General features: G+C 34.9%; 1 protein-coding gene across 2 annotated transcripts; it reads left to right on the top strand.

Moving 5' to 3' along the window:
- The first annotated feature begins 5,116 nt into the window (after positions 1–5,116).
- LOC106766696 (protein NUCLEAR FUSION DEFECTIVE 4) lies at positions 5,117–7,484 on the top strand. 2 transcript variants are annotated; one of them, XM_014651415.2, is made up of 2 exons: positions 5,117–6,415; positions 6,494–7,484. In XM_014651415.2, exons 1-2 carry the CDS (start codon positions 5,416–5,418, stop codon positions 7,162–7,164), a joined length of 1,671 nt encoding a protein of 556 aa, XP_014506901.1. In that variant the 5' UTR covers positions 5,117–5,415; the 3' UTR covers positions 7,165–7,484. The 2 variants fall into 2 exon arrangements, with proteins under 2 accessions (XP_014506901.1, XP_022641623.1); XM_022785902.1 differs by having other exon boundaries at positions 5,117–7,484.
- The last annotated feature ends 8,233 nt before the right edge of the window (positions 7,485–15,717 follow it).

Genomic DNA, 15,717 nt, shown 5'->3' with positions numbered 1-15,717 from the left:
ATGAGCCTGCCCATTCTTCATCAGTTGCTGGTGGGAAATTGGAAAGCAAGCTTGATTCTCTTGTTAGTTTGGTGACACAATTGGCATCCAACTAGAGACCAGCACTTCCATCTGCATCTGTTGCACGGTTGTGGGTTATATGTCATTCCAGTGACCACTATACGGATGTCTGTCCTTCTTTGGAGCACCCTGTTTCTCATGATGAGCCTCAACCTTATGCTACCAACATCTACAATAACAGACAGTCACAACAGAAAAATCAGAGGCAACAAAAACAGCAAAAGGCACCTGCCAAATCTTCTACTTCTTCTGAGCCTACATTGAATGAGTTGTGGGGGCAGATGGCCGCACAGTGCACCGAGGAACAGTCTCAATTTTTAGAGGGATTACCACTCTAGACTGTTCAGCTTCCAAATGATGTCAGTGCCATCCACATAGGAGATGGGGAACATAGTCATGAGCTTACTATTGTGCCATCTACTTTCCCACCTTCCTATGCCTCCCCTCTTGCACCTGAGGATGCAGTTGCTCATTTTGCTGTTACTAGTGAGATGAATCATGAATCAACATAGGTTTCCTCTAAACTTGAAATCCCACTTGTTTTGCCTGAGCTGTTTATGCATTCAAATATTCTTGATTCTGCTTTAGATTCACATGTTAGTGATGATTTTGATATGAAAACTGTGAAAACTGAAGATGCTTTAGACTTGGGATTAAATTTTCATCTTTCACAGTTTTCTGAAAATTTTAAATGTAGTTGTGAAGTTGGTTCTTGCTCTATTTGTGTTGAAATCAATTCTGTGATACAACCAGCTTCCAACTTTGTGATAGGTGATCCTAACTGTGAGTCTGTTGAAATCTTTCACAGGGAGGTGGAAGTAAACATACATGTGATTGATTTTGTTGCTGATGATTATGCTATTGATAGGTATGTTGATGATTGTATTGTTGATGAGCATGCTTCTAATTCTCTCTCTTGGCATGATGAGAAACAACTTTTGCCATCTTATGTGAATGTTTATTCTCCATGCACTGAACATGAATCTGAGCCTGTTATTGGTATTGTTTCTACATTTGAAATTGATTCATGTTCTGAGAGTATATCTGATGTTCAACATGTTACACTAGGATTGGGTGTTATACCCCTGCATGTTATTTCTGTGGAACCATATTGCACTAACCATGTTGCAGGAGGTACACATGAATTTGACCAACAAGCCCCCACAGTGGAAAACAAAGGTGCAAGCATACATAAGAGCTTTAACATCAATAGGCACCAGCTGAACCAGCTCATCAACAATCATTACTTCTTGGATCCAATTGTGGAGGACATCTCCCTATTTGATCAAATTTGGAGGCTGAAGCAGTTCCTCCTCAAGACTTCCTTGTTGACTCCAGTGGTGGAGAATATCTCCTTGACAGTCCAAAATTGGCAACTGCCACCATGATCAGGGAAGTTTTCTTTTTCCCTTCTCCTCCCTTTCCCGCTTTTATTGCACATGTCCATGATCTGTTGACTGTTTTGATTTCTGATCTGATGCTTGTGCCATGCTTGGAATTGCTTGGATGATTTCTCTGAGTATCTGTTTCCTCTGATTCTGTGTGGATACTGTCTACCACTTTTCCTTGTCCAGATCTCTTGAGGACTGTAATTCTGTCTGCTGAGTCTGTGTCAATTCCCTGATGTCCGTTGAACTGTTCCCTGATTTTCCTCTTGGTTTTGCCTTGGAGTGAAAAAGACTAAGTGTGGTTTATTTTGATGAGTCGATATTTTATTGATTTCACCTAGTTTATTGTGCTAGAATTAATCAGGGAATTGTGTTTAAATGTCCGGTATTTTCCCGTTTTCGCTAATAGTGCTTAATTTGACCGAAAATTCTAATTTTAATTAATTTGAATTTTCTGAGCTAATTATTTGCATTATTATTTTCAGGGAAAATTTTGGAAACACAATTTGGGACATTTGGAGGACACCAAATAAATTCAAGACTCTCAAATTAGACATTTTAAATTTTAGTTGTATTGTAATTTTAATTGTTTAAACTTTTTGGACAAACTTTTGCACATTGGGCCATTGTTAAAAAATTATGAGGGGCCCAAAATTGTAGGATACTTGGCACATGACCTAGGTTTATTTTTTAGGGTGGACCCCACCCCTAATTTTAAGACACATGGCCTTGGGAGCTAGGTCCAGCCGTCACACTTTTAAGGCACATTTTTTCTCTCGGTTGAGGGAGTTTGAGGAAAAGAAGGTGTGCTGGAACGTTGCTTTTGCAGAGCATTTTACTTGAAACAATGTGGATGGTGATTGATGAAGGTTGAAAAACAGTGATTTTCATATGTCAATTTGCACCAAATTACACCCTTTACTACTCGGAACGAGCTTAGAATCAAGCAAAACTCAATAAATGAGTTTGGAGAGAGTCAAAAGTTGTTTTTAGCGATTTTATGCTTATTTTACACTGTTTCTGAATTCGCAATAGGGGTATATATAGGTGAAGAGCACATAAAAAACGGGCCCAAGTCCAGCGAGCCACCGTCGGGCGGTTTAAGTGTGCCGCCCGGCGGTTTGCCACAAATCGCCCTATTGCCCGGCGGCAATCGCCACCGCCGGGCGGTTTCCCTCAGGTCCGCCCAGCGTCAATCGCCATGCCTTCTCCTCGTCCTGGACCGCTCGACGGTTTAAGTGTGCCGCTGGGCGGTGCGTCGACTCTTCAAATCTTCATTTTTCTGCTCTTTTCTTGAGTCAACGACCTGTATCTTCAACTTCGTTCTTTACTTTTCTCAAATTAGCTTCAAAACAATGCAAAACAAGCATAAAAACGCTAAAAACAGCTTTTGACTCTCTTCAGACTCATTTATTGAGTTTTGCTTGATTCTAAGCTCATTCTGAGTAGTAAAGGGTGTAATTTGGTCCAAGTTGACATATGAAAATAACTATTTTTCAACCTTCATCACTATACTGCAACTATGAAGAGTCTGCGGTCTATTTAAAATGAAATGGGGCGTCGGTGTTTTAGGGGATCCGACGTCTATGTAGTTCATGTCGATGCCCCTCACAACCGACATCTAAAACCCTCGAATTTGGTGAAAATACAGGAACTTAGACGTCGGTGCCCCTCAGAACTGACGTCTACATTGAAGAATTTTTGTCTTCCCGCCTTCCAGACAGGTCTTAGACGTCAGTGTTTGACTATGTGACGTCTAATTGCCTGGGGAATTAGGTGAACAACATTAATTGTAGGCCAGTCGACGTCGCTTTTTCATGGGATCCGACGTCTATTCGACGTCTAAAGCTGAACCGGTTGACGTTTGATTTCCTGTTAGTGACGTAGACGTCGGTGCCCTTTCTAGCCGACGTCTAAGCTCCTGGGAATTTGATGGGCAGCATTAATTGCAGCCTAGTAGACGTCGGTCCCCGTGAACACCGACGTCAATGGACTGTTTTATCACATACCTTAGGCAATTGGACGTCAGTTTGCGGCAGGTGCGACATCTATGATGTCATAGACGTCACCGGACATCGAAACTGACGTCTAGTTTTCCAATTTATTTACGATAATGCCACCGTGCAGTAATAGACGTCGGATTTTCACATAACCGATGTCTAATAGATGACGTTAAACAGCGTTTTTGTACTAGTGTTTTGAACTTGTACAATAATATATGCTTTTTTGTGTAATTAAAATGTATAGTATTCTACTTGGAAAAAAAAAATTAAAAATATGTTAGTGGTTTCCATGGTTTTCTCTTTAATATTAAAGGGAATACACGTAATTCTTGAAAACATGATTGTTATGAACTTCATCAATCCCAACGTATCTATTTCTACTTTATTGATTATTAATTTTTAACGTGATACGAGTTCACTACGGATATTGCGCCGAGTTCTTCTGTCTGTATGAAATTATTATAACACTTAATCACCTGTCCATCACTTTGATTAGAATTGATTTGAGGTCATTTGTTGACTATACTTAACTCAAGCAACAATCATTGTTATGAGAAAAGATAAGAAAACCCACCATTATTTCCAATAATTGCTCCAAAATTAATTACTTTTCCAAGATTTTTCTTCTGCTTTTGTATGGTTTAGATTAAAACACAAATAGTTTTGAAGGCTAAACGATTAGCAATTGCATTTAGGCTGACACTTTCATGTCCTCTAGAGTTCTGTTTGGTGGAGGGTCAACATCTTACCAGTTATCTCTGTTGCTTTTTTGTTTTTTTGTTTTTATGTAACTTTAGGGATATTTAAGTGGGAGTCTATATCTAGATATAGTAAAAATGAGAGAAATCAACATCATATAAAGATTTATAAACCTATTGTATTTAAAGATTTTGCGTTAGAAATGGTATGAATGTATGGATTAGATTTACCTTTTAGTATTGAATCTTCTCCACGATTCTTGGTATCAGTATTCTCTAAAATTCTAGTTTTAAATTAGTTTCATTGACTACAATTTTTAGGTATCAGTATTCTCTAAAATTTTAGTTTTAAATTAGTTTCATTGAGTACAATTTTTGTGACAACTAAGTTTTAGGGTGTATTTATTTTGAAGAGATGATTTGGGAAGAGTGACTAAATAAATTTGAGAAAATTTAAAAATAAATATTTTGTTGTTTATTTGAGTTGATTTAAAGATAGATAGGAATGTATTTCGAATAAAATTTTTAAAAATTAGTGTATTGATATCACATATAAAAATAATTATTTAATAGAAATGAAAAATTATCAAAATATTTCTTGTTATAAAAATAATATAAAATGATAATTGTTAATGTTATATTTTAATTAAAAAAATGTTTATAAGAAAAAAAATTAAAATTAATTATTAAAATATAAATTAAAATAATAATAATAATAATAATAATAATAATTATTATTATTATTATTATTATTATTATTAATTATTATTAATAATTGATGTTGTGAATCCTTTACATTCATTCTCATATGCATAACTTTTTATGGTAAAAATATGTAACCTGGAAAATAAAAAATGGTAGTATATATTTTGTGTGCATATAGAATGATTGCAATTATTTTTTACCATAAAGTATGGTTTTGTGACACAGGCTAGCCAACTCAGTGAGCGTTTCATAGAAGGCAGAAATCATAATGTATAGAAAACTTACTGCAAAGCTCAAGCCAATTGCTTTTCAGACAAAATTGAGAATTTATTTTAAATCCCTTAAAATCAGAGCACTTCTGCGATGAATAAAAAATCAATGAATCTCGCAATTATTCGCTCTTCTCTGCTCTTAAACCTATACAAGTGAACATCGTTTTGATTGATAATCCGTCTGCCCTATTCTCTTTAAACAGTAAATTATGCACAAAAGGTTTCCAAGGGTCTTGAATTGTATATATGATTGTTTGTAATTGAAAACCTTGTTTAAGAAGTGAGAAAAATGGTATTCTCTACAGCATATGGGAGAGGTGATGAACTTAGTTGGGGAAGCATCAAAGGGTTTTCATTCCAAGTCCTTACAGGGAGATGGTTCATGATGTTTTCATCATTTATGTTGATGTCAGTGTCGGGAGCAAGCTACATGTTTAGCCTATTCTCACAAGATATCAAGTTAGTTCTTGGTTATGACCAATCCACTCTCAATCTATTAAGCTTCTTCCAGGAGTTGGGAGCCAACATAGGCATTCATGCAGGCCTAATCTATGAGGTCACACCACCTTGGTTTATCTTAGCAATTGGTGGGGTTCTCAACTTTGCTGGGTATTTTCTGATTTGGCTTGTTGTCACCAGCAAAATTGCAAAGCCCCATGTGTGGCAGATGTGCTTCTACCTTTTCATTGGAGCCAATTCTCATTGTGCAACTAACACTGGAGCTCTTGTGACCAGTGTAATGAACTTCCCTATCAGCAGAGGAGTAGTTTTAGGCCTTTTGACTGGCTATACAGGTTTAAGTGCAGTAATAATTACTCAGCTATACTATGCCTTGTATGGAGATGACTCTAAATTCCTCATTTTTCTCATGGCATGGCTACCAATTGCTGCAGTTTTTCTGTTTCTTCCAGTTATCAGAATCCACAAGACTGTTCAACAGCCAAATGACACCAAAGTTTTATACAGGTTCCTCTATCTGACATTAGTCCTTGCAGGGTTTCTCATGTTTGTAACTTTAGTACAACAATTTTTCACTTTCTCTCAGTTTGAGTATCAGATTACTACCACTGTGATGCTTCTTCTGCTCGTCCTTCCACTTTCTGTTGTTATTGTGGAAGAACACAAGATTTGGAAGAGTAAGCTTGAAAACATCAATAGGGAAGATAGTCAGAAGCTCCTGGAAAACTATCCAAACATAGCTACAGAAAATCCTTATCAAGAGAAGTCTTCCCAGGCTCCCCAAGAAGAAATCTCCTTTTGGGAAAACATATTCAACCCCCCAGAAAGAGGTGAAGATCATACAATACTTCAAGCCAGTTTTAGCCTTGACATGGTGCTGCTCTTATTAACTTCTATATGTTCACTAGGTAGCAACGTCACAATGATAAACAACTTGAGTCAAATTGGAATTTCATTGGGATATCCTTCTCATACCGTAACCACATTTGTCTCTCTTACATCCATTTGGATCTATTTAGGTAAGGTGGTTCAAGGGGTTGTCTCAGAGTTTATCATACTCAAATATAGAGTCCCTAGGCCTCTCATGCTCACATCATTGCTTTTGTTATCTTGCGTAGGCCATCTTTTAGTTGCCTTCAATTTCCCAAATGGTCTCTATGTAGCCTCAATTGTTATAGGGTTCTGCTATGGGGCTAATTGGCCATTAATCTATTCTGTTATATCTGAACTTTTTGGCCTCAAACATTATTCAACACTGTACAATTTAGGGTCACTAGCTGGTCCAATTGGGTCATACTTGCTCGGCGTGAGGGTTGCAGGGTATCTGTATGACAAGGAAGCCATGAGGCAAATAGAAGCTATGGGGAAAAAGACAAGTCCAGGAGAGGAATTGAACTGCAATGGGGAGGAGTGCTTCAAGTTAGCATTCATTATAACCACTGCAGTTAGCTTGTTTGGGGCACTTCTGTCACTCATTTTGGTCTTTAGGACTAAACAACTTTACAGAAGTGACCTATACAAGAAATACAAAGAAGCTAAAACTGATGAAACTGAAACAGGTGTGTTACAACAGGATTGAATCAGCAGCTGCAAATGAAAGTGACTTTGACAAGAAATGGTCAAAGCAATTTGAGAATCATACACAATATAATTGTTTATTGTAAGTTTTGTGTTATATTTCATAAAACAAAATTTTTCTCAGAATTTATAGAACAGCATGTTCTGAAGAAAATACTCTCAAAACCTTAAAAGCAACAGGTAGGTGGGTATTGTTACTTATGTTAAATTCGTGCTTTTTAATAATTGAAATTTAAATTGGTTAAGTGCATCTTGTTTCTGTTTTAATATACTGTAGTCTTGTGATTCATTGAATAACAGGGTGAGAATAATTGTTTTTTCTTCCACAATCACATTTTTTTTTCCTTCATTTCTCAAGTTTATGTTTCCACCATTAAAAAATAAAAAAACCTTATATCGGTATCAAGAGCCTTCTTCTTAGAATGTTCCTAAGAGTGAATGTTTAAAACCTACCATAAACCCACTTGGTTCAATTCACCAAAAATGGATTCTAAAACTCCTTACACAACTCTAGCACATGTTTGATGGTGATAATTATAACATTTGGACACCAAGAATAGAGACACACCTAAAGACAAGTGTATGTAGTCACAAAAAAACAAGTATTGTATCTACATGGACTTCTTTAAGATGTAAAGTAATTCTAATATGTTTTGACTTGCAATAAAACATTGTTTTGTCAAGTATGATGAAGGATTAAATGAGAACTAAATAAGATTAAAATAAACAATGTATATAATGTATTGGGATTGAACATTACCTATTTTCTATACTATCGTTGATTATTATTAGAAATTTGTGACTCAATTTAAATCAATTCTGAGTTCAAAAATCTAAGGATTTCAATCATGGTGATGATTCCTCAACTACTAAACAATGAATTACTTTAAGCGCAAGACTTTTAACTTAATTAAATCATTCAAATCTATTCTTAACATTATTAGATGACTTGGTTGCACATTAAATTTAAGATTAGTTTCTTAAATCAATTCAAATGAGTTATATAAGATGAATGATTAGTTCATTCTAATATTTAAAACATAAACCAAATTATTAACACTTGAATAAAAGTATAATCATATATAAATTAGCAATAGTCCATAGTAGAAAAAGCTACACTCAACCTTAATACAAGAAAGCTCAGCTGCTCTTAGTGATTCTTCTTACAAGCTTCAAGAGTTGTTGATACTTTCCCATAAATCTCTCAGATTTAAGACTTGATGCTTAGCTTTAGTCTTCAATGCTCAGCCATAGCGGTTACCTCCTATTTAGTGTATTCTTGTGAATTAAGCTTCTGCCTTGATGTTCAACTCTTCCTATCTGAATGTTTTCTCTTAGCTTAGCTCTTCACCTTGGTGCTTAAGCTCTCCATCAATTTAGGTTTCCTTCATCTTTCAACGCCTCGCTTTGATGCTCAATGCACAAACAAGATTTAAATGTTTCATAATCGTCTGTCAGCAGTCAACATTAATCCTAAAGTCTAACTACACAATTCTTTTTGATTCTGTAAAAAGTGTTACATTTTCACCAAAAAGATATTGAAAACACACTTAACGAGTTATCAATATAACATTCTATATTTTTAAGCTAAGAGGGTCTGATTTACTCAAGAATATATCAAATTCATGCATTTTGAGTGTTAGAAACATATATCAAATCAAGTGCATTAGACACTTATGAACTTTTCCAACTTTTTTTTTTTTTTTTTTTTGCATCTTTAGTGGTTTTTAGAGATCTAACATGTAGGTGGGTATTGTTACGTGTGTTGAAATCATGGTTTTAGTAATTGAAATTTAACTAATATTTTTTTAATAGTCCAGCTAAGTTAGCTAAGTCAATATGTGGTTTCTAAACTTCAAGAACAAGTTTCTGTTTTAGGTTTGTTAAGTGTATCTTATTTATGTTTTTATATATTGTACTATTATGAATCATTGAATAACAATGTGAGAAAACATTATTTTATTTTCTTCTACAATTGCATTACATTGTTTCCTTAGTATCTTAAGATTGGTGATTCTTATACATTAACATAAATCATAATTAGGAGACACTAACCTTGACCCATGACAGATCCAACAAGGATGCATTTTTTAATCTTTTTTTTTCTCTAACCTCTTCTTCCCAGTCTATCTTTTTGCTTAACTTTCTTCTATCTCACTTTCTTGATAGTTTATTATAAAAGAACCTTGTGGCTAAAGAACAACCCTAGTCCCTTTTATTAACAAAAGTCCATCGAGTTGGTTATCGTAAGTTTCTTTTTTTCTTTTACTTAATTTTATTATGACTTCCCATAATAACAAATAGGTCCTTATATTTTATTATATCACATTTAAGTCCATCATAATATTTCACATGAGTTACATAATTGAATTAATTTGTCAATTAATTTTAACATTCTCTCACTTTCATTTGATGTCATATGCAATCTAATACATAAATCGTAATACATGTTAAGGATATTACATAAATTGATTTCATGATTATTCATAATTAAAGATACCAAAAAGAGAGAGTAATGGTAGTTTCACATCATTCAATCAACGTGTTTCTTTCCATGTACTATTGTATTATCCCTTTCTCCTTAGTATGACTTACAATGAGAAGTCCATAATGCATTCAAACATAATGTCATTTTCAATAATAATAAGATAATTTGTTCTCTTCATCCTAATTTCAATGCATATATAGAAATAAGAAAATACAAATTTTAGAAACTTATACATTAAAGAGCTCAGAGTGTCACGTAATCATTAATAATATTAATATTCAACATTTAATGGCAGACATAATGCCTATATTCTTTGCATGACCAACAAAGAATTTAGGCGGTAACCTTTTGTTAAAGGGTTAACAATCATATGATTGGTGATAATATGTTCTACGTTTATAAACTTCTTCTTTAACTCATAGTATTTCAATTTCATATGCTTAGCACATTTTGAGTACTTGTTATTCTTAGAAAAGAATATCATTGTGGAATTACTTAAGCTACCATTTTTTTTCTTTGATTAAGTTAAGAATTCTCATTTTTTTTTAAATTTTTTTCTAGGGTCCATTAATTTATGTATTATGTTATCATTAAAAACTTCAAAATGGTGTCATTATTGTCTAGAGAGAAAGCTATGAAGCTAAGTCTCCTTTTGTATTGATTGATTCATTGATCGAACATACTAAATTTGTTGTTTTCCAAACTTTGAATGTAAGATTTTGTACTCAGAATCCATGGACCATAAAGTTATGTCTATCCTGAGTTGATGTCGAAATATTAATTTTTTCCTTATATCATGTCAAATTTCTTTAAATTACAAAGTGATCAATTCACTTATCATTCATTGCCCAAATCTTGTTACCTTGTTTTCTTTAGGTATGGGACATTGATACATTACAATGTACAATGGCATTTAATAAGCATACTGGTGTAATCACATCCGTTATTTGTTGAGAGGCTTATTTGTTGTCAAGTTCATCTGACAGCACAATTAAAATATGGGCATGCATGGAAGTGGGAATGATAACGGTTTGAAACACCGTTATTTACCATATGATTTTGATACTAAAAGCACCATTTTTCACTTAGAAACTTGCTTGATCTCATATATTTTCAGTAAATTGTGTGAATAAGAGAGTTGAGGTTGATTTTAATTGTTTTCTAACAAATTCCTCTTGTTTTGAAAAAGATTGAAGCAATTCTGGAAAAAGAAGTGAAAAGCCATGAAGAAGGAGCTCAAAAGGGGTCAAAAAGGCACCAAGGAGGGAGAAAACCCGAAGCCCAGGTGATAGGAGCGAAAATCAGCGAGCTGGAAATCGACGCTGGTCGCCTAGGCGACAGACACTCGTAGCTCAAGCGTCCAAAACTGGTGCCTAAGCCTTACAAAACCCTCAGTTCACGCCCGGGCGAGCTCCCTACGACGCTTGAGCGAGATTTGACGTGGATCGGGCCTTGATTCTGCTCTAATTTAATTCTTTTGGATCGGGCCGCACTTTGGGACGCGTTTGACATTATTTAAAGGACCCTGGGGTCTAGGTTTTGCATCCCTGGCAGAAGCGAGCATAGCAATACACTCCTAGCCAATTCTTAGTCTTCTCATTCTTTCTTTTCTTCCATTATTCATAGAGTTTCCCCATGTCTATGGGGAACTAATTTCCATCTGTTGTTGGAGAATGATGTAACCTTGTAAACTCTCATGTATTTGAATTTATTCTTAATTTCATATGCTTTTTTGCATTAATTGTTAGAGTAATTTATTTCTTCTTACTGCTTGCTTATACATTAGCATGATTCGTGAGTTGCATGAGTGCTGGGAGGTTCCTTTCAATTCAGGTCCTTGTTAAATTACTCCTAAGGGTTATATTGCACATGGATGAGGGTATGAGTCTTAGTCGTCTTAACCTCTTGATCTTCACATCTTTTTACCAGGAATGTTAGGAATTGTATGAACTGGTAATTAAGGACATGCTTATTTACCGAGGGATTGGGTTTAAGTGATTTAGTGAGGGACGTTGGCATTAATGAATAAAAGAAGAATTCTTATATACATGAGAGGGAACTTGGTGAAGTCAAACCCCAATAGCATAATCATCTCATATAAATCAACCTTCATTCATCTCTGTGCTCTTTTGCCACTGATCACTTTTTCTTTGCTCTATTTGATTCTTTTTGCAATACAATCTATGATCTCTTTTCTTTTAAGTCTTAATTAATCATGTTTTCACACAACTGTTCAGGGCCAAGAGTCCTCTAGGATACGATACTTGGTCTTACCATTTTATATTACTTGTGCGACTTGGTACACTTGCCGATTTTCCCCAACAGGGAACTAATTTGATTGTGGTATATACACACAAGGAGCAAAGTGTAAGATACCTAATAATTTGGCTGTATTTTTCTAATATAACAAGCTAACAATAGTCTTGAAGAAGCTAACAAGCTATTAATGTACATTGTGTTCTTCATTCTTATGCATGTCATTTTTTTTGACATCTTACATCATTCATTCATTTACATAGTATATCCATTGCATCTTGTTTTTTCATAACACATGTTTAATTGGAAATTCATCATCTTAACTCTATCTTCTAAGTCTATTCACTGATATTTTTTGAGCATATTGTTGATATTTGTTTCGCGATCATGAGTACTTGTTGCCAAAAACACTTAGGGTCTCGATTTGACGGTCCACTTCGAATTTTCATGGAAAATTGGGGTTTAAATGGTGATTTTGTATATTGGCTGGAAAATGACCAATTCAACAGTGCATACATGTTTAAATTGCTCAATTGAACTTGCACAAATGTTTACACAACACTAAAAATTGCAGAAACTCAAAGTCACTGTATAAGTTGCTGAAAATTCAGAAATTTGGACAAAACTATACCAGAATAGATCTAGCTTTGAAAATGTGAATTAGCAGATGTGCAATGTCCTAAGACAGTTTCAATGAAAAGTCAGCACGGTGAATAGTTGTTTGAAAAGTTACATCTTTGAATCCATACTTTTATTTTTACAGAACTCAACTACTGATTTTACAATTCTGAAAACTTTAGGAGTTGGAAACACTTGAGACTTATTTAAACTCAGTAAGCAAGCTTATACCAAGCTGAAAGCACCAGAAACGTGGACAAACTCAGAGTTGACAAATCAAACCCGAAAAACTCATTTTGTGCATAATTTTCAACTTGAAAAACAGTATGCAATGCTTCGAAGCTCAAATGATCAAAGTTAACTTAATATCTTTGCTTTATACGATCAACATAGAACTTGCAACACACTGGACTCAATTAAAAATTGAAACACTCACAATTGAACAGAATCAAAATACCTCTAACAGAGAAAAATTACAAAAATAATTGCACATGACTATGAGATAATTGGATTTTGAAATTGAAGTTGGAATAAACCAAAAACAAATGAAATGCACCGATTAAAATGTTAAAGACACAGTAAGGAGCAGTGAATAGAATCAAACATGCACGAGAACACGAAAAAGAAGCAAACAAAATTAAAAAATGATGAAACAATGGCAAAGTTTGAACAGAACATTACGAAAAATAGAAAAATGGAGGAAAAGAGAACTTAGCTCTTGAAGCACTGCAAGAACGACTGGTTCTGATACCAAATGATAGAAGCGTCCTTCACGTTCGATCATGAAGAAGCTCTATGGTCAAAAGTGGCAACGGAAATGGAGATTGAATGAACTGGATGAAGCGCATGCAAGGTGTTTGATAAAAGGTTTGGCAGTGTTTGGGAGATGATGCAGTGAAGAAACCTAGCTTAGACAACTTTCCTAAGGGGAAAGGAGCTAGAGGAAGCAAAGCTAAAGTTGTTGTTGGCGAAAATCGGCAAATGTACCAAGTCACACAAGTAATATCAAATGGTAATACCAATTATCGTATCCCAAAGGACTCTTGGCGATGAATAGTTGTGTGAAAACAGGATTAATTAAGACTTAAAAAATAAAAAGAGATCATGGGTTTGGAGTAAAAAAATAATAAAGAAAATAAAATGCAGTTGATCAACGACAAAGGAGCACAAAGATGAACGAAGATAGATTTATATGAGATGGATATGTTGTTGGGGTAAGATTTCACTAAGTTCTCTCTCATGTATATAAGAATTCTTCTTTATGCATTAATGTCAACGTCCCTAACTAAATCACTTAAACCCGACCCCTCGGTAAATAAGCTTGTCCCTAATTACCAGTTCATACAATTCCTAGCATTCCTGGTAAAAAGATTTGAAGATCAAGAGGTTAAGACGACTAAGACTCATTCCCTCATCCCTAAGCAATATAACCCTTAGGAGTAATTCAACAAGAACCTGAATTGAAAGGAACCTCCCAGCACTCATGCAACTCATAGATCATGCTATTGTATAAGCATGAAGAAAAACAGATGAATTATTCTAACAATTAATGAAAAAGCATATGAAATTAAGAATCAATTCAAATACATGAGAGTTTACAAGGTTACATCATTCCCCAACAACAAATAGAAATTAGTTCCCCATAGACATGGGGGAACTCTATGAATAATGGAAGAAAGAAAGAGAATGAAAGGGGAATTTGTTAGAAAACCATTGAAATCAACCTTAACTCTCTTATTCACACATTTTATTGAAAACACACGAGTCCAAGCAAGTTTCTATGTGAAAAAGGGTGCTTTTAGTATCAAAATCACATAACAAATAACGGTGTTTTAAACCGTTATCACAACCCCAAACTTAGAACTTTGCTTTTCCTCAAGCAAACAAAATGTAACTCAACTTTTCAGAACAATCACTACAATGACTCAACCTTTATCAAAAACTTTTTCAAGACAAGGAATCACTTTTATCAATTTCAGCATAAGATTTCAGTCAAGATGTGCAGATGATTCAATTCAATCAGGATCAACGTGATGCATTTTTAACAGGTGCTATCCTTAAGAGGGATCAATCAACCAAGCAGAGATGCAATCAGAAATTCAAAGAACCATTCTCACCAAGAAAAGTGTTTCACTTGAGCACTCAAAAGTGTATAACTCAAGCTTTCAAAAGTGTTTCACTTAGCTCACAGGTGTATGGTGTGGTGTTTCACTCTGTTATCACGATGTCACACAAATTAATTTTGCCTCTCATTTAACCATAATCAAACATACTTACAAATAGGTTGTCATCACAAGGGCTTTTAATGGCTTGTAACTTGGCTGGGCTAAGAAGGAAATTGGTTTTTCTGGTCAGCAAAGTTCCTTGAGTTAAGAAAGAGATGATAATGGTTGAAAAACCGTTATTTTCACACTTAATTTTGATATTAAATCACGCCCTTTATGGCTTAGAATTAGCTTAAAATCATGCATTTTTCTTAAGTTAGAGAACAAGAGAGTCAAAGTTGGTTTTCTTGGTTTTATGCTTGGTTTCCCTTGATTTTGTAGGTTTTTGGAATGAATTGAAAGAAAGGTTGAAGTATCAAAGAGTTGCAGTGTAGAAAAGTCAACCAATCAATCAGAAAGGTCAACTAGTCAACCAGAAAAGTCAACCAGTTGACCAGAAAAAGTTGACCAAAGTGTTGTTTTTCTGTTGCAGTAAGCGTTGAGGGCCAATTGATAAGGATGCTCCAGCCAGAAATGATGATTTGAGATGCAGCGGAAGTTATGAACGTGTGAACCAGAGACAGCGTAGGAAGTGGCTTGGGTTTTGGCAGTCGTGGACAGAGTGCACCAATGATTTAGATGGTGGAAGTGAGTTGTGGTGGTGGTGAAGCCTAGCTCAGACGACCTTCCATTGGAAGGAAGCTAGATGGAGAATGGAAAGCTCAAATGAAGAAGTGACTTTTGGGAGAGTTTTCGGTGCTGGAATGGCTTCAGCAAAGTGAAATCTCATATCATTCAAAAGTGATTTACAAGCTTAGCCTATGAGATTTTATAGATCAATCTCAAGGCCACACGTTTCAGATCTCATTCCAACTAATTAGCCATGTGCTAAATGTGTGTGGCTTCTAGAAAGCTTTATTAAACACATGTAAAATATGCTAGGTGCCTATGGAAAAGTAAACACTAATGCCACCCCTTTTATGATAGG

Source organism: Vigna radiata, chromosome 1, assembly GCF_000741045.1.
Source record: "Vigna radiata var. radiata cultivar VC1973A chromosome 1, Vradiata_ver6, whole genome shotgun sequence".
Lineage (NCBI taxonomy): Eukaryota > Viridiplantae > Streptophyta > Magnoliopsida > Fabales > Fabaceae > Vigna > Vigna radiata.
The sequence above is the reverse complement of the archived record's forward strand: the minus strand, read 5'-3'. Positions and strand labels throughout refer to the sequence as shown.